The sequence below is a fragment of the Salmo salar genome, chromosome 03 (assembly GCF_965601325.2).
Source record: "Salmo salar chromosome 03, fSalSal1, whole genome shotgun sequence".
Classification (NCBI taxonomy): domain Eukaryota; kingdom Metazoa; phylum Chordata; class Actinopteri; order Salmoniformes; family Salmonidae; genus Salmo; species Salmo salar.
In genome coordinates, this window is record NC_138293.1 from 3992486 (window position 1) to 4017357 (window position 24872).

Here is a 24872-nt window from a genome sequence, read left to right on the forward strand (position 1 = left end):
TATCTGTTATGATGACAGACAGCAGGGTGTTTTCTCATACAGGTAAAGTGGTCAGACTAACTGGGTTTGAACCCGCACTACAAGACTGTGTTAGCCCCCTGAGCTAAAGCCTAGACCACATTGTTGCTTTATTTCCCCTTCTCATTTTCTATTTGAGTCATTTAACAGACTCTCTGATCCAGAGCCACTACAGTAGAGAGTCATTTAGCAGACTCTCTGATCCAGAACCACTACAGTAGAGAGTCATTTAGCAGACTCTCTGATCCAGAGCCACTACAGTAGTGAGTCATTTAGCAGACTCTCTGATCCAGAGCCACTACAGTAGTGAGTCATTTAGCAGACTCTTTTATCCAGAGCCACTACAGTAGTGAGTCATTTAGCAGACTCTCTGATCCAGAGCCACTACAGTAGTGAGTCATTTAGCAGACTCTCTGATCCAGAGCCACTACAGTAGTGAGTCATTTAGCAGACTCTTTTATCCAGAGCCACTACAGTAGTGAGTCATTTAGCAGACTCTCTGATCCAGAGCCACTACAGTAGTGAGTCATTTAACAGACTCTCTGATCCAGAGCCACTACAGTAGTGAGTCATTTAGCAGACTCTCTGATCCAGAGCCACTACAGTAGTGAGTCATTTAGCAGACTCTCTGATCCAGAGCCACTACAGTAGTGAGTCATTTAGCAGACTCTCTTATCCAGAGCCACTACAGTAGTGAGTCATTTAACAAACTCTCTGATCCAGAGCCACTACAGTAATGAGTCATTTAACAGACTCTCTTATCCAGAGACACTTACAGCAGCGATTAGGGTTAAGTGCCTCTGTACATGGGCACACGGTCTGATTATTCACCTAGTTGGCTTTGGGATGAACCGCTAGTCTACCTGGGATTAACCGCTAGGCTACCTGGGATTAACCGCTAGTCTACATGGGATGACCGCTAGTCTACATGGGATTAACCACTATGCTACCTGGGATTAACCACTAGTCTACCTGGGATTAACCGCTAGTCTACATGGGATGAACCGCTAGTCTACCTGGGATTAACCACTAGTCTACCTGGGATTAACCACTAGTCTACCTGGGATTAACCGCTAGTCTACATGGGATGAACCGCTAGTCTACATGGGATTAACCACTAGGCTACCTGGGATTAACCACTAGTCTACCTGGGATGAACCGCTAGTCTACCTGGGATTAACCACTAGTCTACCTGGGATTAACCACTAGTCTACCTGGGATTAACCACTAGTCTACATGGGATTAACCGCTAGTCTACCTGGGATTAACCGCTAGTCTACCTGGGATTAACCGCTAGTCTACCGGGGATTAACCGCTAGGCTACCTGGGATTAACCGCTAGTCTACCTGGGATTAACCGCTAGTCTACCTGGGATTAACCGCTAGTCTACCTGGGATTAACCACTAGTCTACCTGGGATTAACCGCTAGTCTACCGGGGATTAACCTCTAGTCTACCTGGGATTAACCGCTAGTCTACCTGGGATTAACCGCTAGGCTACCTGGGATTAACCGCTAGTCTACCTGGGATTAACCGCTAGGCTACCTGGGATTAACCTCTAGTCTACCTGGGATTAACCGCTAGTCTACCTGGGATGAACCGCTAGTCTACCTGGGATTAACCGCTAGTCTACCTGGGATTAACCGCTAGTCTACCTGGGATTAACCTCTAGTCTACCTGGGATTAACCGCTAGTCTACCTGGGATTAACCGCTAGTCTACCTGGGATTAACCGCTAGTCTACCTGGGATTAACCACTAGTCTACCTGGGATTAACCACTAGTTTACCTTGGATTAAGTCTACATGCATGTTCTCTTCTTTCCTCTCCTTCTCTCCTCCTCCAGGTCCTACCTGGACATGCTGAAGGTCATCATGTTTAGCTACCTGTTCTGGTTCGTCCTCACCATCATCTTCATCACCGGCACCACCCGTATCAGCATCTTCTGTTTGGGCTATATAGTGGGATGTTTCTACTTCCTGCTGTTCGGCGGGGAGCTGCTGCTCAAACCAATCAAAAAGATCCTCCACTACTGGGACTTCCTGATCGCCTATAACGTGTTTGTGATCACCATGAAGAACATACTGTCTGTGAGTAGGACAAACACAGACACACACACACACGCACGCACGCACGCACGCACGCACGCACGCACACACACACACACACACACACACACACACACACACACCATGAAGAACATCTCTGTGAGTAGGACAAGTGCACACACACACACACACACACACACACACACACACATACACAGTAGGATATACAATTCCACTTTAAACGAACAACAACTCATAAAGGCTTCATAGAGCATTCGTAAAGTCTTCATAAGCACTACATAGATGCTTCACATATATCATAAGAAATGTCATACTACTGAGATGGTGATCTGAAAAGGTCCTTCCGTCCGGCAGTGTGACATAAAGACTTTTTGCTTCCATTTATCTGAAGTAGTGCACTTTAAAGGGAATAGGGGGGGGAGGGGATGTGAGATATGGTATCTGATATCTTGTCTCCGTGATCAGATCCTGGCCTGTGTATTTAATTCTGTGTTGTGATCAGATCCTGGCCTGTGGCTACATCAATGTCCTGATGGTCAACAACTGTTGGCTCATCCAGCTCCTCAGTCTGGTCTGCACCATCAAGGAGTATAAGGTCATCACTAACAGAGACTTCAACCGTAAGTCCCTCACTGTCATGAAGCAATGAAACCATGTTTTATGAACGGGACGAAATGTAGAAATTATCTTACTAAAGGTGTTTCTGTCTGCTCCATCTGTCTTCTCCATCTGTCTTCTCCATCCATCCTAACTATCTGTCTGCTCCATCTGTCTTCTCCATCTGTCTGCTCCATCTGTCTGCTCCATCTGTCTTCTCCATCTGTCTTCTCCACCTGTCTTCTCCATCCATCTTCTCCATCTGTCTTCTCCATCCATCTACTCCATTTGTCTGCTCTGTCTGTCTTCTCCATATGTCTTCTCCATATGTCTTCTCCATCCATCTTCCATCTATCTTCCTCATCTTCTCCATCTGTCTTCTCCATCTGCTCCATCTGTCTACTCCATCTGCTCCATCTGTCTGCTCCATCCATCTGCTCCATCTGTCTTCTCCATCTTCTCCATCTGTCCGCTCCATCTATCTGCTCAATCTGTCTTCTCCATCTTCTCCATCTGTCTGCTCCACCCATCTTCTCCATCTGCTCCATCTGTCTGCTCCATCCATCTTCTCCATCTGCTCCATCTGTCTCTCCATCCATCTGCTCCATCTGTCTGCTCCATCTGTCTCTCCATCCATCTTCTCCATCTGTCTCTCCATCTGCTCCATCTGTCTGCTCCATCCATCTGCTCCATCCGTCTGCTCCATATGCCTGCTCCATCTGTCTGCTCCATCCATCTGCTCCATCTGTCTGCTCCATCGGTCTGCTCCATCTGCTTCACCTGTGTTCTCCATCTGTCTGCTCCATCTGTCTGCTCCATCCATCTTCTACATCTGTCTGCTCCATATGTCTGCTCCATCCATCTTCTACATCTGTCTGCTCCATATGTCTGCTCCATCCATCTGCTCCATCTGTCTGCTCCATGTGTCTTCTCCATCTACTCCATACGTCTGCTGGTTGTGTATTGTCTGCGTGTCTGTCTGTCCGTGTTGTCTCTAGCTGCGGATGGTGGTAAGAAGTGTGATCTGCCCAGCGACGAGGCTGGGATCATCTGGGACAGTATCTGTTTCGCCTTCCTGCTGTTGCAGAGACGAGTCTTCATGAGTTACTACTTCCTACATGTGGTGGCTGACATCAGGGCCTCACAGATACTGGCCTCCAGGTATACACTTACTGTGTGTGTGTGTCTTCAGGAAGGTAATACTTCCTAAGCTTTGTGTCCAAACTACCTCCATTATACCAGCTAACCCTTTGTATCTGTGATGTCATCGTGTATCTGTTCTTACCCTGCTGTAGTACTGTGATGTCATCATGTATCTGTGATGTCATCGTGTATCTGTTCTTACCCCGCTGTAGTACTGTGATGTCATCATGTATCTGTTCTTACCCCGCTGTAGTACTGTGATGTCATCATGTATCTGTGATGTCATCGTGTATCTGTTCTTACCCTGCTGTAGTACTGTGATGTCATCATGTATTTGTTTTTACCCTGCTGTAGTACTGTGATGTCATCATGTATCTGTTCTTACCCTGCTGTAGTACTGTGATGTCATCATGTATCTGTTCTTACCCTGCTGTAGTACTGTGATGTCATCGTGTATCTGTGATGTCATCATTTATCTGTTCTTACCCTGCTGTAGTACTGTGATGTCATCATGTATCTGTTCTTACCCTGCTGTAGTACTGTGATGTCATCGTGTATCTGTGATGTCATCATGTATCTGTTCTTACCCCGCTGTAGTACTGTGATGTCATCATGTATCTGTTCTTACCCCGCTGTAGTACTGTGATGTCATCGTGTATCTGTGATGTCATCATGTATCTGTTCTTACCCTGCTGTAGTACTGTGATGTCATCGTGTATCTGTGATGTCATCATGTATCTGTTCTTACCCTGCTGTAGTACTGTGATGTCATCATGTATCTGTTCTTACCCTGCTGTAGTACTGTGATGTCATCGTGTATCTGTGATGTCATCATGTATCTGTTCTTACCCTGCTGTAGTACTGTGATGTCATCGCGTATCTGTGATGTCATCATGTATCTGTTCTTACCCTGCTGTAGTACTGTGATGTCATCGTGTATCTGTGATGTCATCATGTATCTGTTCTTACCCTGCTGTAGTACTGTGATGTCATCGCGTATCTGTGATGTCATCATGTATCTGTTCTTACCCCGCTGTAGTACTGTGATGTCATCATGTATCTGTGATGTCATCATGTATCTGTTCTTACCCCGCTGTAGTACTGTGATGTCATCATGTATCTGTTCTTACCCTGCTGTAGTACTGTGATGTCATCATGTATCTGTGATGTCATCATGTATCTGTTCTTACCCCGCTGTAGTACTGTGATGTCATCATGTATCTGTTCTTACCCTGCTGTAGTACTGTGATGTCATCATGTATCTGTGATGTCATCATGTATCTGTTCTTACCCTGCTGTAGTACTGTGATGTCATCATGTATCTGTTCTTACCCCGCTGTAGTACTGTGATGTCATCGTGTATCTGTGATGTCATCATGTATCTGTGATGTCATCGTGTATCTGTTCTTACCCCGCTGTAGTACTGTGATGTCATCATGTATCTGTTCTTACCCCGCTGTAGTACTGTGATGTCATCGTGTATCTGTGATGTCATCATGTATCTGTGATGTCATCGTGTATCTGTTCTTACCCTGCTGTAGTACTGTGATGTCATCGCGTATCTGTTCTTACCCTGCAGTAGTACTGTGATGTCATCGCGTATCTGTTCTTACCCTGCAGTAGTACTGTGATGTCATCATGTATCTGTTCTTACTCTGCTGTAGTACTATGATGTCATCATGTATCTGTGATGTCATCATGTATCTGTTCTTACTCTGCTGTAGTACTGTGATGTCATCATGTATCTGTGATGTCATCATGTATCTCTTCTTACTCTGCTGTAGTACTGTGATGTCATCATGTATATGTGATGTCATCATGTATCTGTGATGTCATCATGTATCTGTTCTTACCCTGCTCTAGTACTGTGATGTCATCATCATGTATATGTGATGTCATCATGTATCTGTGATGTCATCATGTATCTGTTCTTACCCTGCTGTAGTACTGTGATGTCATCATGTATCTGTTCTTACCCCGCTGTAGTACTGTGATGTCATCATGTATCTGTGATGTCATCATGTATCTGTGATGTCATCATGTATCTGTGATGTCATCATGTATCTGTGTGTTTCAGAGGGGCTGAATTGTTCCAGGCTACTATAGTGAAGGCAGTCAGAGCCAAACTGGAGGAAGAGAAGCAGTCTATGGAACAGCTGAAGAGACAGTAAGTCCAGGTGTTTCTGTACATTCGGCGCTGCAGAGATTCAATAACCATGAAAAGGCACAGACTTTTCAGAGTTGGATTGGTGCAACGTGATATAAAGTACACTGGACCCTCTCCGATTCGCCTACCGCCCTGACAGATTCACGAACGGTGCAATCACCATTGCGCTTCACACTGCCCTCACCCACCTGGATCAGATGAATGCATATGTGAGGATGTTGTTCATTGACTACAGCTCGGCTTTCAATACCATATTAGCTCATTAGAAAGCTCACGGCGCCCCCCCAGGTGATGAAGGTAGGCAACATCACCTCCTCGACACTGATTCTCAACACGGGGGTCCAGTCCCCTCCTGTACTCCCTGTAATACCCACGACTGACTGGCCTCACACGGTTTCAACTCCATCGACAAGTTAGCTAACGACATCGACAACGTCGGCGTGGTGCCAGGTAAACAACCTCTCCCTCAACATCTGCAAAACAAAGGAGGCTGATTGTGTACATCAGGAGGAACCAGGCTGGACACGCCCCCCCCCATCCTCATCAACGGGGGCCGCCGTGGACACGGTCAATAACTTCAAAAATTCCTTGGCATCCACGTCTCAGAGAAGCTGAAATGGTCTAAACACACGGACACCTTTAGTGACGAAGGCACTGTCCCTGAGGGCCCTCACAGTGTTCTACAGGAGCACCATCGAGAGCATACTGTCAGGCTGCATCACAGCCTGGTACAGCAAACTCTACCGCGGCTGACCGCAAGGCTCTTCAGAGGGTGATACGTGTAGGCGAACGCACCATTGGGTGTACACTGTCTGCCCTACAGGACACCTATACAACACCAGATGTCGCAGGAAGGAAAGGAAGATCATCAGGGACCTCAAGCTTTTACATTTACATTTAAGTCATTTAGCAGACGCTCTTATCCAGAGCGACTTACAAATTGGTGCATTCACCTTATGATATCCAGTGGAACAACCACTTTACAATAGTGCATCTAAATCTTTTAGGGGGGGGGTTAGAAGGATTACTTTATCCTATCCCAGGTATTCCTTAAAGAGGTGGGGTTTCAGGTGTCTCCGGAAGGTGGTGATTGACTCCGCTGCAGCGAACAGTTTTGACTGGGCTGAGCGGGAACTGTGCTTCCTCAGAGGTAGGGGGGGGCGAGCAGGCCAGAGGTGGATGAACGCAGTGCCCTTCGTTGGGTGTAGGGACTGATCAGAGCCTGAAGGTACGGAGGTGCCGTTCCCCTCACAGCTCCGTAGGCAAGCACCATGGTCTTGTAGCGGATGCGAGCTTCAACAGGAAGCCAGTGGAGAGAGCGGAGGAGCGGGGTGACGTGAGAGAACTTGGGAAGGTTGAACACCAGACGGGCTGCGGCGTTCTGGATGAGTTGTAGGGGTTTAATGGCACAGGCAGGGAGCCCCGCCAACAGGGAGTTGCAGTAATCCAGACGGGAGACGACAAGTGCCTGGATTAGGACCTGCGCCGCTTCCTGTGTGAGGCAGGGTCAAGCCACTCAAACCATGCCCTGTTCTCCCCACTTCCGTCACGCAGACACGGGCAGTGACCGTGAACTCTCCCTGACCTGCTGCTCCCACATGGACGGTCTTTCCCCTGTTGTAGTGGTTCATATGTGTATATATAGTATGTATATTAGTATATATAGTATATATAGTATGTATATTAGTATATATAGTATGTATGTATATTAGTGTATATAGTATGTATGTATATATAGTATGTATATTAGTATATATAGTATGTATATATAGTATATATATTAGTACTAAATTAACTTCTGTATTGTTTTTATTTCACTCGGGGCTCATGCTGTTCCCCCCTATGGTCATTCCCCCCACCCCCATGGTCATCCCCCCCTATTGTGTCACAACCCTGTCACAACTCTGTCACAATTCTGTTCTCCCCACACCTGTCTCTCTCTCTCTCTCCCCCTCTCTCTCTTTCTCTCTCTCTCATCCCACCCCGTCTCTCTATCTCCCCCCTCTCTCTTCAACCCCCCTCTCTCTCTCCCCCCTCTCTCTCTACACCCCACTCCCCTCTCTCTCCACCCCATCCCCCCTCTCTCTTTATCTCCCCCCATACCCCACGCCCCCTCTCTATCTCCCCCCTCTCTCTCTCTCTCTTTCTCAGGATGGACCGTATAAAGCAGCGCCAGGAGAAGTTTAAGAGAGGGAAGAAGATGTTGAGCCAGGAGTCAGGAGACAGAGAGAACCCCATCCATCCACAGGAGTCAGGAGACAGAGAGAACCCCATCCATCCACAGGAGTCAGGAGACAGAGAGAACCCCATCCATCCACAGGAATCAGGAGACAGAGAGAACCCCATCCATCCACAGGAGTCTGGAGACAGAGAGAACCCCATCCATCCACAGGAGTCAGACAGAGAGAACCCCATCCATCCACAGGAGCCAGACAGAGAGAACCCCATCCATCCACAGGAGCCAGACAGAGAGAACCCCATCCATCCACAGGAGTCAGGAGACAGAGAGAACCCCATCCATCCACAGGAATCTGGAGACAGAGAGAACCCCATCCATCCACAGGAATCAGGAGACAGAGAGAACCCCATCCATCCACAGGAGTCAGACAGAGAGAACCCCATCCATCCACAGGAATCTGGAGACAGAGAGAACCCCATCCATCCACAGGAGTCTGGAGACAGAGAGAACCCCATCCATCCACAGGAGTCAGACAGAGAGAACCCCATCCATCCACAGGAGTCAGACAGAGAGAACCCCATCCATCCACAGGAGTCAGGAGACAGAGAGAACCCCATCCATCCACAGGAGCCAGACAGAGAGAACCCCATCCATCCACAGGAGTCAGACAGAGAGAACCCCATCCATCCACAGGAATCAGGAGACAGAGAGAACCCCATCCATCCACAGGAGCCAGACAGAGAGAACCCCATCCATCCACAGGAGTCAGACAGAGAGAACCCCATCCATCCACAGGAGTCAGACAGAGAGAACCCCATCCATCCACAGGAATCAGGAGACAGAGAGAACCCCATCCATCCACAGGAATCAGGAGACAGAGAGAACCCCATCCATCCACAGGAATCTGGAGACAGAGAGAACCCCATCCATCCACAGGAGTCAGGAGACAGAGAGAACCCCATCCATCCACAGGAGTCAGGAGACAGAGAGAACCCCATCCATCCACAGGAACAGAAGGGTGAGAATTTATGATGAGGATGATGACTCACGATCATTATATGATATAATCACTGTAAACAATGTTGTGGTACCGGTGCTTATGTTTTTTTTATTGTTAGAGTTTTTTTTTAAACATATTTATATATATAAAAAAAAAAAAGAGTTGTTTAATTTGCACGAGCTCTGAATGAAGCATTGATCTACCTGTGAAACTATTTGTATTTTAGGAGCAGAGCGAGAGAGAAGGAACAAAAACAAGAACAATCTAAGACCAAAAAAAAAACAGTGGTGGCGGCCTTGGGTTGACCACGCCTCCAGTAGGTTGACCACTCCTTTTTTTTCTTCTCCGCTCTGATTGGCTATTGTGTCCTTGACCAGAACTCACAGAGGATTTCCATACTGCACCTGGGCTCCAGACGACCTGAAAACATTACGTCATGACCTCAGTCCTTTTCTGACTCTATTTAAGGCCCCTTGTTTGATTGGTTGATTGGTTGATTGATCTATTTGTTTATTGGTTGGTTGGTTGATTGATTGGTTGGTTAATTGATTGATTGATGAACCCCAAAACATCAGAAATTGTCAGACAGGATACTGTTCTGATTTCCTTAAATGAAATAAGACAATACTACAATATGCCTCAACTAATGGCAATGAAATCATGCATTTGTGCATAAAATGGGGCCTTAAAAGAGACTAGAATATTCCCCCGAGAGAAATTAAAAGAACTGATTTCTGTTTATGTTTTTGGGTGTGGTTCTGAGGAAACAAATACCCTTCTGCCACGTCCTGACCAAACTATAATACAAATACTCCCTCTACTGGTCAGGACGTGACAACAATACCCCTTAATGACATCACAATACCCCTTAATGACATCACAATACCCCATAATGACATCACAATACCCCTTAATGACATCACAATACCCCTTAATGACATCACAATACCCGCTAATGACAAAGCAAAATAGTTTTTTTTTTTTAACTGAAACTGAAATATCACATTTACATAAGTGTTCAGACCCTTTACTCAGTACTTTGTTGAAGCACCTTTGGGAGCAATTACGGCCTTGAGTCTTCTTTGGTATTACGCTACAAGCTTGGCACACCTGTATTTGGGGAGTTTCTCCCATTCTTCTCTGCAGATCCTCTCAAGCTCTGTCAGGTTGGATGGGGAGCGTCATTGCACAGCTGTTTTCAGGTCTCTCCAGAGATGTTCGATCAGGTTCAAGTCCGGGCTCTGGCTGGGCCACTCAGGGACATTCAGAGACTTGTCCCGAAGCCACTCCTGCGTTGTCTTGGCTGTGTGCTTAGGTTCGTTGTCCTGTTGGAAAGTGAACCTTCGCCCCAGTCTGAGGTCCTGAGCACTCTGGAGCAGGTTTTCATCAAGGATCTCTCTGTACTTTGCTCCGTTCATCTTTCCCACGATTCTGACTAGTCTCCCAGTCCCTGCCGCTGAAAAACATCCCCACAGCATGATGCTGCCATCACCATGCTTCACTGTAGTGATGGTGCCAGGTTTCCTCCAGACATGACGCTTGGCATTCAGGCCGAAGAGTTCGATCTTGGTTTCATCAGACCAGAGAATCTTGTTTCTCATGGTCTGAGAGTCTTTTAGGTGCCTTTTGGAAATCTCCAAGCGGGTTGTCATGTGCCTTTTACTGAGGAGTGGTTTCCATCTGGCCACTCTCCCATAATGGCCTGATTGGTGGAGTGCTGCAGAGATAGTTGTCCTTCGGAAGGTTTTCCCACCTCCACAGAGGAACTCTGGAGCTCTGTCAGAGTGACCAGCGGGTTCTTGGTCACCTCCCTGACCAAGGCCCGTCTCCCCCGATTGCTTTGTTTGGGCGGGCGGCCAGCTCTAGGAAGAGTCTTGGTGGTTCCAAACTTCTTCCATTTAAGAATAAAGGATGCCACTGTGTTCTTGGGGACCTTCAATGCTGCAGACATTTTTTGGTACCCTTTCCCAGATCTGTGCCTCGACACAAGTTGTAGAAACATCTCAAGGATGATCAATGGAAACAGGATACACCTGCGCTCAATTTTGAGTCTCATGGCAAAGGGTCTGAATACTTATGTAAATAAGATATGTTTTTTTATTTTTAATACATTTAATTTTTATTCTAAAAGATTGTTGTCATTATGTGTGTAGATTGATGAGGATTTTTTTATTCAATCCATTTTATAATATGTTATATATGTCATGGCTCTCCTGTGACAATCTGAAGGATCAGGTTACAGCCTGCTCCCTCTCGTAGACGGAGGGGGGGGGGGGGGGGGGGAGTCAGCTGTTTTATGGGCGGTCATAAAATACGCTACCTATATGCTCTGTAGTGTTCGAGGTTGGAATGTAAACTGCAGAACACAGAGAGACCCTTTGACATCAAAAGTTGGAATAATTAAACAATATTTATATTTTTGAGAATGTGGGAATGGTCCGTGGACACCTAATGGACAGTCATGACGAGTGTGTTTCATTTGGTGATCTCTGTCACGACTTCCGCCGAAGTCGGTCCCTCTCCTTGTTCGGGCGGCGTTCGGCGGTCGACGTCACCGACCTTCTAGCCATCGTCGATCCACTTTTCATTTTCCATTGGTTTTGTCTTGTCTTCCATCATACCTGGTTCCAATTCCATCAATTACATGTTGTGTATTTAACCCTCTGTTCTCCCCCATGTCCTTGTCCGTAATTGTTTGTTGTAGTGCTTGTGCATGGTATGCTGGTATTTACCGGGTTTGTTTGACCGATTGATTGTATTATTCTGTTGACGGTGGTTTATGGTTATTAAACACAACCATTGTAAATCAGTTTCCTCTCTCCTGCGCCCGACTTCTCTGCCGCCAGTAGCATCGCATTACAGAATTACGGACCAATACTATGGAGTCAGCAGGAGCAGGTACCCCGGGTATAGGGGTGGAGGAACGCGTCCGAGAGCACGCAGCAATGCTCCAACATCTTGGCACCGCCATGGACCACGTTGTCCAGACGATGGACCGCTGGGAGAGACAGGCAGTTCTTCCAGCGCCTCCACCAGCACAACTGGGGTCTCCACTGAGCGCCCCTCTTCATCCTGGTCCCAGTGGGATTCGTCTCTCCCTGCCCCAGGAATACGATGGGAAGGCTGCGAACTGCCAGGGGTTCCTTCTACAATTGGACCTATACCTGGCCACCGTCCACCCGGCTCCGTCGGGCCGTGAGAGGGTGTCCGCCCTCATCTCGTGCCTCACCGAGAAAGCCCTGGAGTGGGCCAACGCCGTGTGGAGAGAGGGAGATGCGGCGTAGGAGCAGTTTGAGGAGTTAACCCGCCGTTTCAGGGAAGTCTTCGACCACCCGCCCGAGGGTAGAGCGGCGGGTGAGCGCCTCTACCATCTGAGGCAGGAGACGAGGAGCGCCCAGGAGTTCGCCTTGGAGTTTAGGACTGGCTGCCAGCGCGGGATGGAACGACAGGGCCCTGATCGACCATTACCGCTGCAGTCTGCGCGAGGACGTCCGTCGGGAGTTGGCCTGCAGAGACACCACCCTCACGTTTGACCAGCTGGTGGACCTGTCCATCCGGCTGGACAACCTGCTGGCTACCTGCTGACGTTCAGGTCGGGGTCTGGTGGTTCCATCCCCAGCACCCCCTCTCCGATACCCATGGAGCTGGGAGGGGCGGTGCGCAGGGAGACCGAAGGGGATTCCCGCTTGGGATTCCCCAGGTGAGCCGGTACCATTCTCACCCAGAGCCCTCTGTTCAAATCAAATCAAATCAAATCAAATTTATTTTTATATAGCCCTTCGTACATCAGCTGATATTCTCAAAGTGCTGTACAGAAACCCAGCCTAAAACCCCAAACAGCAAGCAAAGCATGTGAAAGAAGCACGGTGGCTAGGAAAAACTCCCTAGGAAAAACTCCCTAGAAAGGCCAAAAACCTAGGAAGAAACCTAGAGAGGAACCAGGCTATGAGGGGTGGCCAGTCCTCTTCTGGCTGTGCAGGGTGGATATTATAACAGAACATGGTCAAAATGTTAGAATGTTAAAATGTTCATAAATGACCAGCATGGTCAAATAATAATAATCATAGTAGTTGTCGAGGGTGCAACAAGCACGTCCGGTGAACAGGTCAGGGTTCCATAGCCGCAGGCAGAACAGTTGAAACTGGAGCAGCAGCACGGCCAGGTGGACTGGGGACAGCAAGGAGTCATCATACCAGGTAGTCCTGAGGCATGGTCCTAGGGCTCAGGTCCTCCGAGAGAAAGACAGAAAGAGAGAAAGAGAGAATTAGAGAGAGCATATTTAAATACACACAGGACACCGGATAAGACAAGAGAAATACTCCAGATGTAACAGACTGACCCTAGCCCCCCGACACATAAACTACTGCAGCATAAATACTGGAGGCTGAGACAGGAGGGATCAGAAGACACTGTGGCCCCATCCGATTATACCCCCGGACAGGGCCAAACAGGCAGGATATAACCCCACCCACTTTGCCAAAGCACAGCCCCCACACCACTAGAGGGATGTCTCCAACCACCAACTTACCGTCCTAAGACAAGGCCGAGTATAGCCCACAACGATCTCCGCCATGGCACAACCCAAGGGGGGGGGGGCGCCAACCCAGACAGGAAGACCACGTCAGTGACTCAACCCACTCAAGTGACGCACCCCTCCCATGGACGGCATGGAAGAACACCAGTAGGCCAGTGACTCAGCCCCTGTAAAAGGGTTAGAGGCAGAGAATCCCAGTGGAAAGAGGGGAACCGGCAAGGCAGAGACAGCAAGGGCGGTTCGTTGCTCCAGCCTTTCCGTTCCTCTTCACACTCCTGGGCCAGACTATACTTAATCATAGGACCTACTGAAGAGATAAGTCTTCAGTAAAGACTTAAAGGTTGAGACTGAGTCTGCGTCTCTCACATTGGTAGGCAGACCATTCCATAAAAATGGAGCTCTATAGAAGAAAGCCCTACCTCCAGCCATTTGCTTAGAAATTCTAGGGACAATTAGGAGGCCTGCGTCTTGTGACCGTAGCGTACGTGTAGGTATGTACGGCAGGACCAAATCGGAAAGATAGGTAGGAGCAAGCCCATGTAATGCTTTGTAGGTTAGCAGTAAAACCTTGAAATCAGCCCTTGCCTTAACAGGAAGCCAGTGTAGGGAGGTTAGCACTGGAGTAATATGATCAAATTTTTTGGTTCTAGTCAGGATTCTAGCAGCCGTATTTAGCACTAACTGAAGTTTATTTAGTGCTTTATCCGGGTAGCCGGAAAGTAGAGCATTGCAGTAGTCCAGCCTAGAAGTAACAAAAGCATGGATTAATTTTTCTGCGTCATTTTTGGACAGAAAATTTCTGATTTTTGCAATGTTACGTAGATGGAAAAAAGCTGTCCTTGAAACAGTCTTGATATGTTCTTCAAAAGAGAGATCAGGGTCCAGAGTAACGCCGAGGTCCTTCACAGTTTTATTTGAGACGACTGTACAACCATCCAGATTAATTGTCAGATTCAACAGAAGATCTCTTTGTTTCTTGGGACCTAGAACAAGCATCTCTGTTTTGTCCGAGTTTAAAAGTAGAAAGTTTGCAGCCATCCACTTCTTTATGTCTGAAACACAGGCTTCTAGCGAGGGCAATTTTGGGGCTTCACCATGTTTCATTGAAATGTACAGCTGTGTGTCGTCCGCATAGCAGTGAAATTTAACATTATGTTTTCGAATGACATCCCCAAGAGGTAAAATATATAGTGAAAACAATAGTGGTCCTAAAACGGAACCTTGATGAACACCGAAATTTACAATTGATTTGTCAGAGGACAAACCATTCACAGAGACAAACTGATATCTTTCCGACAGATAAGATCTAAACCAGGCCAGAACTTGTCCATGTAGACCAATTTGGGTTTCCAATCTCTCCAAAAGAATGTGGTGATCGATGGTATCAAAAGCGGCACTAAGATCTAGGAGCACGAGGACAGATGCAGAGCCTCGGTCTGACATCATTAAAAGGTCATTTACCACCTTCACAAGTGCAGTCTCAGTGCTATGATGGGGTCTAAAACCAGACTGAAGCGTTTCGTATACATTGTTTGTCTTCAGGAAGGCAGTGAGTTGCTGTGCAACAGCTTTTTCTAAAATTTTGGAGAGGAATGGAAGATTCGATAGAGGCCGATAGTTTTTTATAATTTCTGGATCAAGATTCGGCTTTTTCAAGAGAGGCTTTATTACTGCCACTTTTAGTGAGCTTGGTACACATCCGGTGGATAGAGAGCCGTTTATTATGTTCAACATAGGAGGGCCAAGCACAGGAAGCAGCTCTTTCAGTAGTTTAGTTGGAATAGGGTCCAGTATGCAGCTTGAGGGTTTGGAGGCCATGATTATTTTCATCATTGCGTTAAGAGATATAGTACTAAAACACTTTAGTATCTCCCTTGATCCTAGGTCCTGGCAGAGTTGTGCAGACTCAGGACAATGGAGCTTTGGAGGAATACCCAGATTTAAAGAGGAGTCTGTAATTTGCTTTCTAATGATCATGATCTTTTCCTCAAAGAAGTTCATAAATGTATTACTGCTGAAGTGAAAGCCATCCCCCATTTGCGAAGGCTGCTTTTTAGTTAGCTTTGCGACAGTATCAAAAAGAAATTTCGGATTGTTCTTATTTTCCTCAATTAAGTTGGAAAAATAGGATGATCGAGCAGCAGTAAGGGCTCTTCGATACTGCACGGTACTGTCTTTCCAAGCTAGTCGGAAGACTTCCAGTTTGGTGTGGCGCCATTTCCGTTCCAATTTTCTGGAAGCTTGCTTCAGAGCTCGTGTATTTTCTGTATACCAGGGAGCTAGTTTCTTATGACAGATGTTTTTAGTTTTTAGGGGTGCAACTGCATCTAGGGTATTGCGCAAGGTTAAATTGAGTTCCTCGGTTAGGTGGTTAACTGATTTTTGTCCTCTGACGTCCTTGGGTAGGCAGAGGCAGTCTGGAAGGGCATCAAGGAATCTTTGGGTTGTCTGAGAATTTATAGCACGACTTTTAATGCTCCTTGGTTGGGGTCTGAGCAGATTATTTGTTGCAATTGCAAACGTAATAAAATGGTGGTCCGATAGTCCAGGATTATGAGGAAAAACATTTAGATCCACAACATTTATTCCATGGGACAAAACTAGGTCCAGAGTATGACTGTGGCAGTGAGTAGGTCCAGAGACATGTTGGACAAAACCCACTGAGTCGATGATGGCTCCGAAAGCCTTTTGGAGTGGGTCTGTGGACTTTTCCATGTGAATGTTAAAGTCACCAAAAATTAGAATATTATCTGCTATGACTACAAGATCCGATAGGAATTTAGGGAACTCAGTGAGGAACACTGCATATGGCCCAGGAGGCCTATAAACAGTAGCTATAAAAAGTGAGTGAGTAGGCTGCATAGATTTCATGACTAGAAGCTCAAAAGACGAAAACGTCATTGTTTTTTTTTTTTTTGTAAATTGAAATTTGCTATCGTAAATGTTAGCAACACCTCCGCCTTTGCCGGATGCACGGGGGGTATGGTCACTAATGTAACCAGGGGGTGAGGCCTCATTTAACACAGTAAATTCATCAGGCTTAAGCCATGTTTCAGTCAGGCCAATCACATCAAGATTATTATCAGTGATTAGTTCATTGACTATAACTGCCTTGGAAGTGAGGGATCTAACATTAAGTAACCCAATTTTGAGATGTGAGGTATCACAATCTCTTTCAATAATGGCAGGAATGGAGGAGAGATTAGTGAGATTGCTAAAGCGAACACCGCCATTTTTAATTTTGCCCAACCTAGATCGAGGCACAGACACGGTCTCAATGGGGAAAGCTGAGCTGACTACGCTGACTGTGCTAGTGGCAGACTCCACTAAGCTGGCAGGCTGGCTAACAGCCTGCTGCCTGGCCTGCACCCTATTTCATTGTGGAGCTAGAGGAGTTAGAGCCCTGTCTATGTTCGTAGATAAGATGAGAGCACCCCTCCAGCTAGGATGGAGTCCGTCACTCCTCAACAGGCCAGGCTTGGTCCTGTTTGTGGGTGAGTCCCAGAAAGAGGGCCAATTATCTACAAATTCTATCTTTTGGGAGGGGCAGAAAACAGTTTTCAACCAGCGATTGAGTTGTGAGACTCTGCTGTAGAGCTCATCACTCCCCCTAACTGGGAGGGGGCCAGAGACAATTAATCGATGCCGACACATCTTTCTAGCTGATTTACACGCTGAAGCTATGTTGCGCTTGGTGACCTCTGACTGTTTCATCCTAACATCGTTGGTGCCGACGTGGATAACAATATCTCTATACTCTCTACACTCGCCAGTTTTAGCTTTAGCCAGCACCGTCTTTAGATTAGCCTTAACGTCGGTAGCCCTGCCCCCTGGTAAACAGTGTATGATCGCTGGATGATTAGTTTTAAGTCTAATACTGCGGGTAATGGAGTCGCCAATGACTAGGGTTTTCAATTTGTCAGAGCTAATGGTGGGAGCCGTCGGCGTCTCAGACCCCACAGCGGGAGGAGTAGAGACCAGAGAAGTCTCTGCCTCCGACTCCGACTCGCTTAATGGGGAGAACCGGTTGAAAGTTTCTGTCGGCTGAATAAGCGACACCGGTTGAGCATTCCTACAGCGTTTCCCTCCAGAAGCCATGAGAAAGATGTCCGGCTGCGGGGACCGTGCGAGGGGGTTTATACTAACGTTACTATCTGTACTTACTGGTGGCACAGACGCTGTTTCATCCTTTCCTACACTGAAATTACCCTTGCCTAACGATCGCGTCTGAAGCTGGGCTTGCAGCACAGCTATCCTTGCCGTAAGGCGATCGTTCTCCTGTATATTATAAGTACAACGACTGCAATTAGAAGGCATCATGTTAATGTTACTTAGCTTCGGCTGTTTGAAGTCCTGACGAACCATGTCCAGATAAAACCTCCGGGGTGAAAAAGTTGAATGAAAAAAGTTGAGTGAGGGAAAAAGTAAAAATATACGGTAATGAAAAAGTTAAAAACCGTCAGGTATCAAAGTAAGATCGGCAACAAAAACGCACAGCAGCGTAAACAAGTCTGCAAGTTGTGACCGGAAACAGGAAACAGGTTGTGAGGTCTGGGGGTGCACATATGTTTGTGTCTGTCACGTTCCCTGAGTTTTCATCCTCCCGCACCCCCTCTCTGTGGAGCTGGGAGGGGCGGTGCGCAGGGAGACCGGAGGGTGTGCACCATCTGTGGCCGCAGAGGTCACACTGCCGGTCGGTGCCGGGTTGGTTCCTCTGGGGATCGAGGCAAAAGGCAGGGCACTCTGGCATCACCCCAGGTGAGCTGGCACCATTCTCACTCAGAGCCCTCTGTTGCTCATATGTTTGTCTATGTCACTTTTTTCCCCGCATTCCCAGCATAAGGCGCTCCTCGGTTCAGGCGCAGCTGGGAACTTTATAGATAGATCGTTTGCCCATAGTTTAGGGATCCCCATTGTTCCCGTGGCTGTGCCCTTCCCCGTTCATGCCTTAGATAGTCGACCATTAGGGTCAGGTTTGATCAGGGAGGCCACCGCTCCTCTGGGCATGGTGATGCAGGGGGGAGCTCTCACGGGGTGGTCGCGGGAGTGCTCGGGGAAGTGTTTAGGGGTTTCCGTTGGTGCTACCACGGTGGAAAGTCCAGACCAGGTCTCCACCGTGCGCATTCCCCCTGAATATGCCGATTTGGCTCTCGCCTTCTCCAAAAAGAAAGCGACTCAATTACCACCCCATCGACGGGACGATTGTGCGATAAATCTCCTGGTAGACGCTGCACTTCCCAGGAGTCACGTGTATCCCCTCTCACAAGCGGAGATGGAGGCTATGGAAACACATGTCTCCGAATCCCTGCGTCAAGCGTACATTCGGTCCTCCACTTCACCCGTCTCCTCGAGTTTCTTTTTTGTGAAGAAGAAGGAGGGAGGTCTGCGCCCGTGTATTGACGATCGGGGTCTGAACCAGATCACTGTGAGGTATAGTTACCCGCTACCACTCATAGCCACAGCGATTGAGTCAATGCATGGGGTGCGCTTCTTCACCAAACTAGATCTCAGGAGTGCTTACAACCTGCTGCGTATCCGAGAGGGAGACGAGTGGAAGACGGCTTTCAGTACCACCTCAGGGCATTATGAGTACCTCGTTATGCCTTACGGGTTGATGAATGCGCCATCAGTCTTCCAAGCCTTTGTAGACGAGATTTTCAGGGACCTGCATGGGCAGGGTGTAGTGGTGTATATTGATGACATTCTGATATACTCCGCTGCACGCGCCGAGCATGTGTCCCTGGTGCGCAGAGTGCTTGGTCACCTGTTGGAGCATGACCTGTACGTCAAGGCTGAGAAATGCCTGTTCTTCCAACAGTCCGTCTCCTTCCTAGGGTATCGCATTTCCACCTCAGGGGTGGAGATGGAGAGTGACCGCATTTCAGCCGTGCGTAATTGGCCGACTCCCACCACGGTAAAGGAGGTGCAGCGGTTCTTAGGGTTTGCCAAGTACTACCGGAGGATTATCCAAGGTTTTGGTCAGGTAGCGGCTCCCATTACCTCACTGCTGTAGGGGGGCCCGGTGCGTTTGCAGTGGTCGGCTGAGGCAGAGAGGGCTTTTAGTCACCTGAGGGCTCTGTTTACCTCGGCTCCCGTGCTGGCCCATCCGGATCCCACTTTGGCGTTCATAGTGGAGGTGGACGCGTCCAAGGCTGGGATAGGAGCGTTGCTCTCTCAGCGCTCCTGTACGCCACCGAAGCTCCGCCCCTGTGCCGCCTTCTCGAAGAAGCTCAGCTCGGCGGAGCGAAACTATGACATGGGGGACCGGGAGCTGTTGGCTGTCGTCGAGGCCTTGAAGGCGTGGAGACATTGGCTAGAGGGGGCTAGACACCCTTTTCTCATCTGGACTGAACACTGCAATCTGGAGTACATCCGGGCAGCGAGGAGACTGAACCCTCGCCAGGCAAGGTGGGCCATGTTTTTCATCCGTTTTGTGTTTACCCTTTCCTACAGACCAGGCTCCCAGAACGTAAAGGCAGACGCATTGTCCCGGCTGTATGACACAGAGGAGCGGCCCGTGGATCCCACTCCCATACTCCCGGCCTCCTGCCTGTTGGCGCCGGTAGTGTGGGAGCTGGACACGGACATAGAGCAGGCGTTACGTGCAGAGCCCGCTCCCGTCCAGTGTCCTGCTGGGCGTCTGTACGTCCCCGTCTGCTGTTCGTGACCGGTTGATCTATTGGGCCCACACGTCACCCTCCTCTGGTCATCCTGGGATCGGTCGGACAGTGCGCTGTTTGAGCGGGAGGTACTGGTGGCCCACCTTGTCTAAGGACGTGAGGGTTTATGTTTCCTCCTGCTCGGTATGCGCCCAATGTAAGGCTCCTAGGCACCTGCCCAGAGGTAAGCTACACCCCTTACCCGTTCCACAGCGGCCTTGGTCGCACCTGTCGGTGGATTTTCTGACTGATCTTTCACTCTCACAGGGTAACACCGCGATCCTGGTCGTTGTGGATCGTTTCTCTAAGTCCTGTCGTCTCCTCCCTCTGCCCGGTCTCCCTACGGCCCTACAGACTGCGGAGGCCTTGTTTATGCATGACTTCCGGCACTACGGAGTGCCTGAGGATATAGTGTCTGATCGGGGTCCCCAGTTCACGTCTAGGGTCTGGAAGGCGTTCATGGAACGTCTGGGGGTCTCAATCAGCCTTACTTCAGAGTTTCACTCCGAGAGTAATGGGCAGGTAGAGAGAGTCAACTAGGATGTGGATAGATTTCTGCGGTCCTATTGCCAGGACCGGCCGAGGGAGTGGGCGGCGTTCGTGCCCTGGGCCGAGATGGCACAGAACTCGCTCCGCCACTCCTCCACCAACCTCTCTCCCTTCCAGTGCATACTGGGGTATCAGCCGGTTCTGGCGCCTTGGACCCTTTAATGCTGCAGGAGTTCCACCGTCTTCGTCCGGATCGCCCTGCGCCTCGCCCTCCGGGTCGGGTCGCTCTCCTGCGCCTGACTTCTCTTGCCGCCAGTAGCATCGCATTACAATCTCATGAAGGACAGGAAACACACAAAACTGTATCTCTTAAAGTGTACATTTCCCAGTTGTCAGGTTTACATCTAGATGTTGGATAAAATGAATGAGTAAAATATGAAACTATTTGTGACAAGATGTAATGGCTTTCTAAAGTTTTAATTAGTCAATGGTGAGGCCAAACATTACATCAGGCGTTATGGAATCGTCCCTTTTTCCACAGAGTATAAAACCACTTCCTACAAAATTTACATTAAGTCAGAGAACGCCGGGACGGAGTCCCCACGTTGGAATGGCTACAATTCTATAGACAACGTGTAGTTTTGGCTACACGGCTTCAAATGGTTAAACTCTGAGACTATCGATCACTACAGAATAAGAGCACATCCTAGATGTATAATTACTAGTCTGCAGCTGGAAATTGCGTAAGTCTAGTACGAGAATACCGACAACTGACGAAGCATCTATTCTATGCAACGACCATCGGTACGCCTGACGTATCCATTACAACAGATAATATCCAGAGCCGCGGAGAAAGCTACAACTACGAAAGATATTGTGACTTCTGGGGAAGTTACCCAGAGACTCTCTGATGAACTGAACTCTCCAGCAGACGGACCGGCGATTCCAACAGAGAAGACAACAACAGCATACGGGCGTAAATATATACATTGCAATTATTTTCGAATGAGCGGTCGTTCATGTGCAAAGGATTAGCATTTCAATTAATATAATTATAGACTGTGTATAGTGAATCCATTTAGTCTTTCCCGCTCTTTCTCAGTCCCCACCCCTTTCCCTTCTCTACCAAGCCGCCATATCGGCTTCAGCCGCTAAGGACTTTTTCTTTGTATCATTTAGTAACCCAAATACCTACTGTTAGTTTGTTATGTAATTCTGTGTGATTAGGTAGTTGGTTAGTAAATAAATAATTAAGCCAATTTGTATATCGCTGATTCATCATTTAGGCTAGGGTTCGTGCAGATATCCAAGGGTTTGCGACGTTCAGTAACGAGAACTGATGAGGTAATAATACATTAATGAGAATGACTAATCGATAAGATAATAAAATATCTGAAGAGTTATATTCGGGAAATTGACACTCTATAAACAACATTTTTCCGTGTCCTCAGCATGTCTTCCCAATTTAACCTAACCCAACATTGTTCCATTTTTCCATTTTTCCATTTTTCCGACTTCCTAGTTAATTAAAGTTACATGTTTAGTTTAATCGCATAATTAAATTACACACAGAGAATTGATTTGATAAAATAACAGTCTTCACATTTAATGATAGTCACAGACACGACAGCTGTAACGTAACAAAATGTGGAAAAAGGGAAGGGGTCTGAATACTTTCCGAATGCACTGTATTACCCAGCATCCTTTACTCCTGTTCCCCTACTGTGGCTCTTCTGTTCAAGGACATAATTCCGTTTCACCAATTACAATACTTTTAAAGTCTCTGCCAAAGTCACCTCAAACCTGTGCCATGTCTTACCAAACAAACTAATGCTATTATTCTGTGTCTAACTTTGTGTGTGTTTTCCCTACCCTCATCAACTTCATCCCTCTAGTAGGCTTTTTGAATCAAACCAACCTCTGCTGCCTGACATTTACCTCGTTTACAGACTCTCGACACCCCAAAACATCACCCGCTTTCAAGCCCTTTTCCTCCAGTTAATATTAACAGCACCTTGCTCTCTACTCCTCAGTGGTGAGAAGTGGAGATTATTACTTGTTTGAAACCGACAGTGAAGAAGAGGAGGAAGAGATGGAAAGAAGAGAGGGCCTACAGCCTCCCAAGAAGTCAGCGTTTCAGGTGAGGAATAGAACAACGCTAACATTTTTCTAAAGTAGTTACCGGTATTACTGATATGTTGAATATTATATTGTCTTTATTGTTCAGTTTTAGTATTAAGATCATCTGTTGCTAGTTGGAAAATGTGTAGATACCTTGTTCTTTCTGCTCTGACACTTTCATCAATATAATCTAATTCTGTTTTCTACTAACTCTCCCACCACCTTTTGTCCCTCCTCTTCAGCAAGCTATTGGGAAGTTTGCCTCAGCCTTTATAGCTCTGCCCAGATCTATCATTAAACTTCCAAAAGCCATCCTTCAGTATGTAATCAGGGCAGCCAAGGTACAAAACAATAGATTCAGCATCTCCTCTTACCATAGCCTGTGAGACTGTATCCTCAGTCTGTGTAGACTGTATCCTGTATCCTCGGCCTGTGTATCCTGTATCCTCAACCTGTGTATCCTGTATCCTCAGCATGTGTATCCTGTATCCTCAGCATGTGTATCCTGTATCCTCAGCATGTGTAGACTGTATCCTGTATCCTCAGCCTGTGTATCCTGTATCCTCAGCCTGTGTAGACTGTTTCCTGTATCCTCAGCATGTGTATCCTGTATCCTCAGCATGTGTATCCTGTATCCTCAGCATGTGTAGACTGTTTCCTGTATCCTCAGCATGTGTATCCTGTATCCTCAGCATGTGTAGACTGTTTCCTGTATCCTCAGCATGTGTAGACTCTATCCTGTATCCTCAGCATGTGTAGACTGTTTCCTGTATCCTCAGCATGTGTAGACTGTATCCTGTATCCTCAGCATGTGTATCCTGTATCCTCAGCCTGTGTATCCTGTATCCTCAGCATGTGTAGACTGTATCCTGTATCCTCAGCATGTGTAACCTGTATCCTCAGCCTGTGTAGACTGTTTCCTGTATCCTCAGCATGTGTATCCTGTATCCTCAGCATGTGTAGACTGTTTCCTGTATCCTCAGCATGTGTATCCTGTATCCTCAGCATGTGTATCCTGTATCCTCAGCATGTGTAGACTGTTTCCTGTATCCTCAGCCTGTGTATCCTGTATCCTCAGCATGTGTAGACTGTTTCCTGTATCCTCAGCATGTGTAGACTCTATCCTGTATCCTCAGCATGTGTAGACTGTTTCCTGTATCCTCAGCATGTGTAGACTGTATCCTGTATCCTCAGCATGTGTATCCTGTATCCTCAGCCTGTGTATCCTGTATCCTCAGCATGTGTAGACTGTATCCTGTATCCTCAGCATGTGTATCCTGTATCCTCAGCCTGTGTATCCTGTATCCTCAGCATGTGTAGACTGTTTCCTGTATCCTCAGCCCATGTAGACTGTAACCTGTATCCTCAGCCTGTGTATCCTGTATCCTGTATCCTCTGCCTGTGTATCCTGTATCCTCAGCCTGTGTAGACTGTATCCTGTATCCTCAGCATGTGTAGACTGTATCCTGTATCCTCAGCCTGTGTAGACTGTTTTCTGTATCCTCTCCCTGTGTATCCTGTATCCTCAGCCTGTGTAGACTGTATCCTGTATCCTCAGCCTGTGTAGACTGTTTCCTGTATCCTCAGCATGTGTATCCTGTATTCTCAGCCTGTGTATCCTGTATCCTCAGCATGTGTATCCTGTATTCTCAGCCTGTGTAGACTGTTTCCTGTATCGTCAGCATGTGTATCCTGTATTCTCAGCCTGTGTATCCTGTATCCTCAGCATGTGTATCCTGTATTCTCAGCCTGTGTATCCTGTATCCTCAGCATGTGTATCCTGTATTCTCAGCCTGTGTAGACTTTTTCCTGTATCCTCAGCATGTGTATCCTGTATCCTCAGCATGTGTATCCTGTATCCTCAGCCCATGTAGACTGTTTCCTGTATCCTCAGCATGT

The 24872-nt window shown here is 47.5% G+C and overlaps 1 protein-coding gene across 1 annotated transcript in view; it reads left to right on the forward strand.

The window, feature by feature from the left end:
- Positions 1 to 24872, forward strand: part of LOC106596600 (piezo-type mechanosensitive ion channel component 2) — a 138152-nt gene that overhangs the window by 53946 nt on the left and 59334 nt on the right. The window contains exons 24-31 of the mRNA XM_082973020.1: positions 1862 to 2105; positions 2587 to 2679; positions 3697 to 3842; positions 5902 to 5991; positions 8143 to 8263; positions 9426 to 9486; positions 22886 to 22992; positions 23216 to 23314. Of these exons, the coding sequence (XP_082829146.1) occupies positions 1862 to 2105; positions 2587 to 2679; positions 3697 to 3842; positions 5902 to 5991; positions 8143 to 8263; positions 9426 to 9486; positions 22886 to 22992; positions 23216 to 23314 (961 nt within the window). The remainder of the gene's footprint in view (positions 1 to 1861; positions 2106 to 2586; positions 2680 to 3696; positions 3843 to 5901; positions 5992 to 8142; positions 8264 to 9425; positions 9487 to 22885; positions 22993 to 23215; positions 23315 to 24872) is intronic.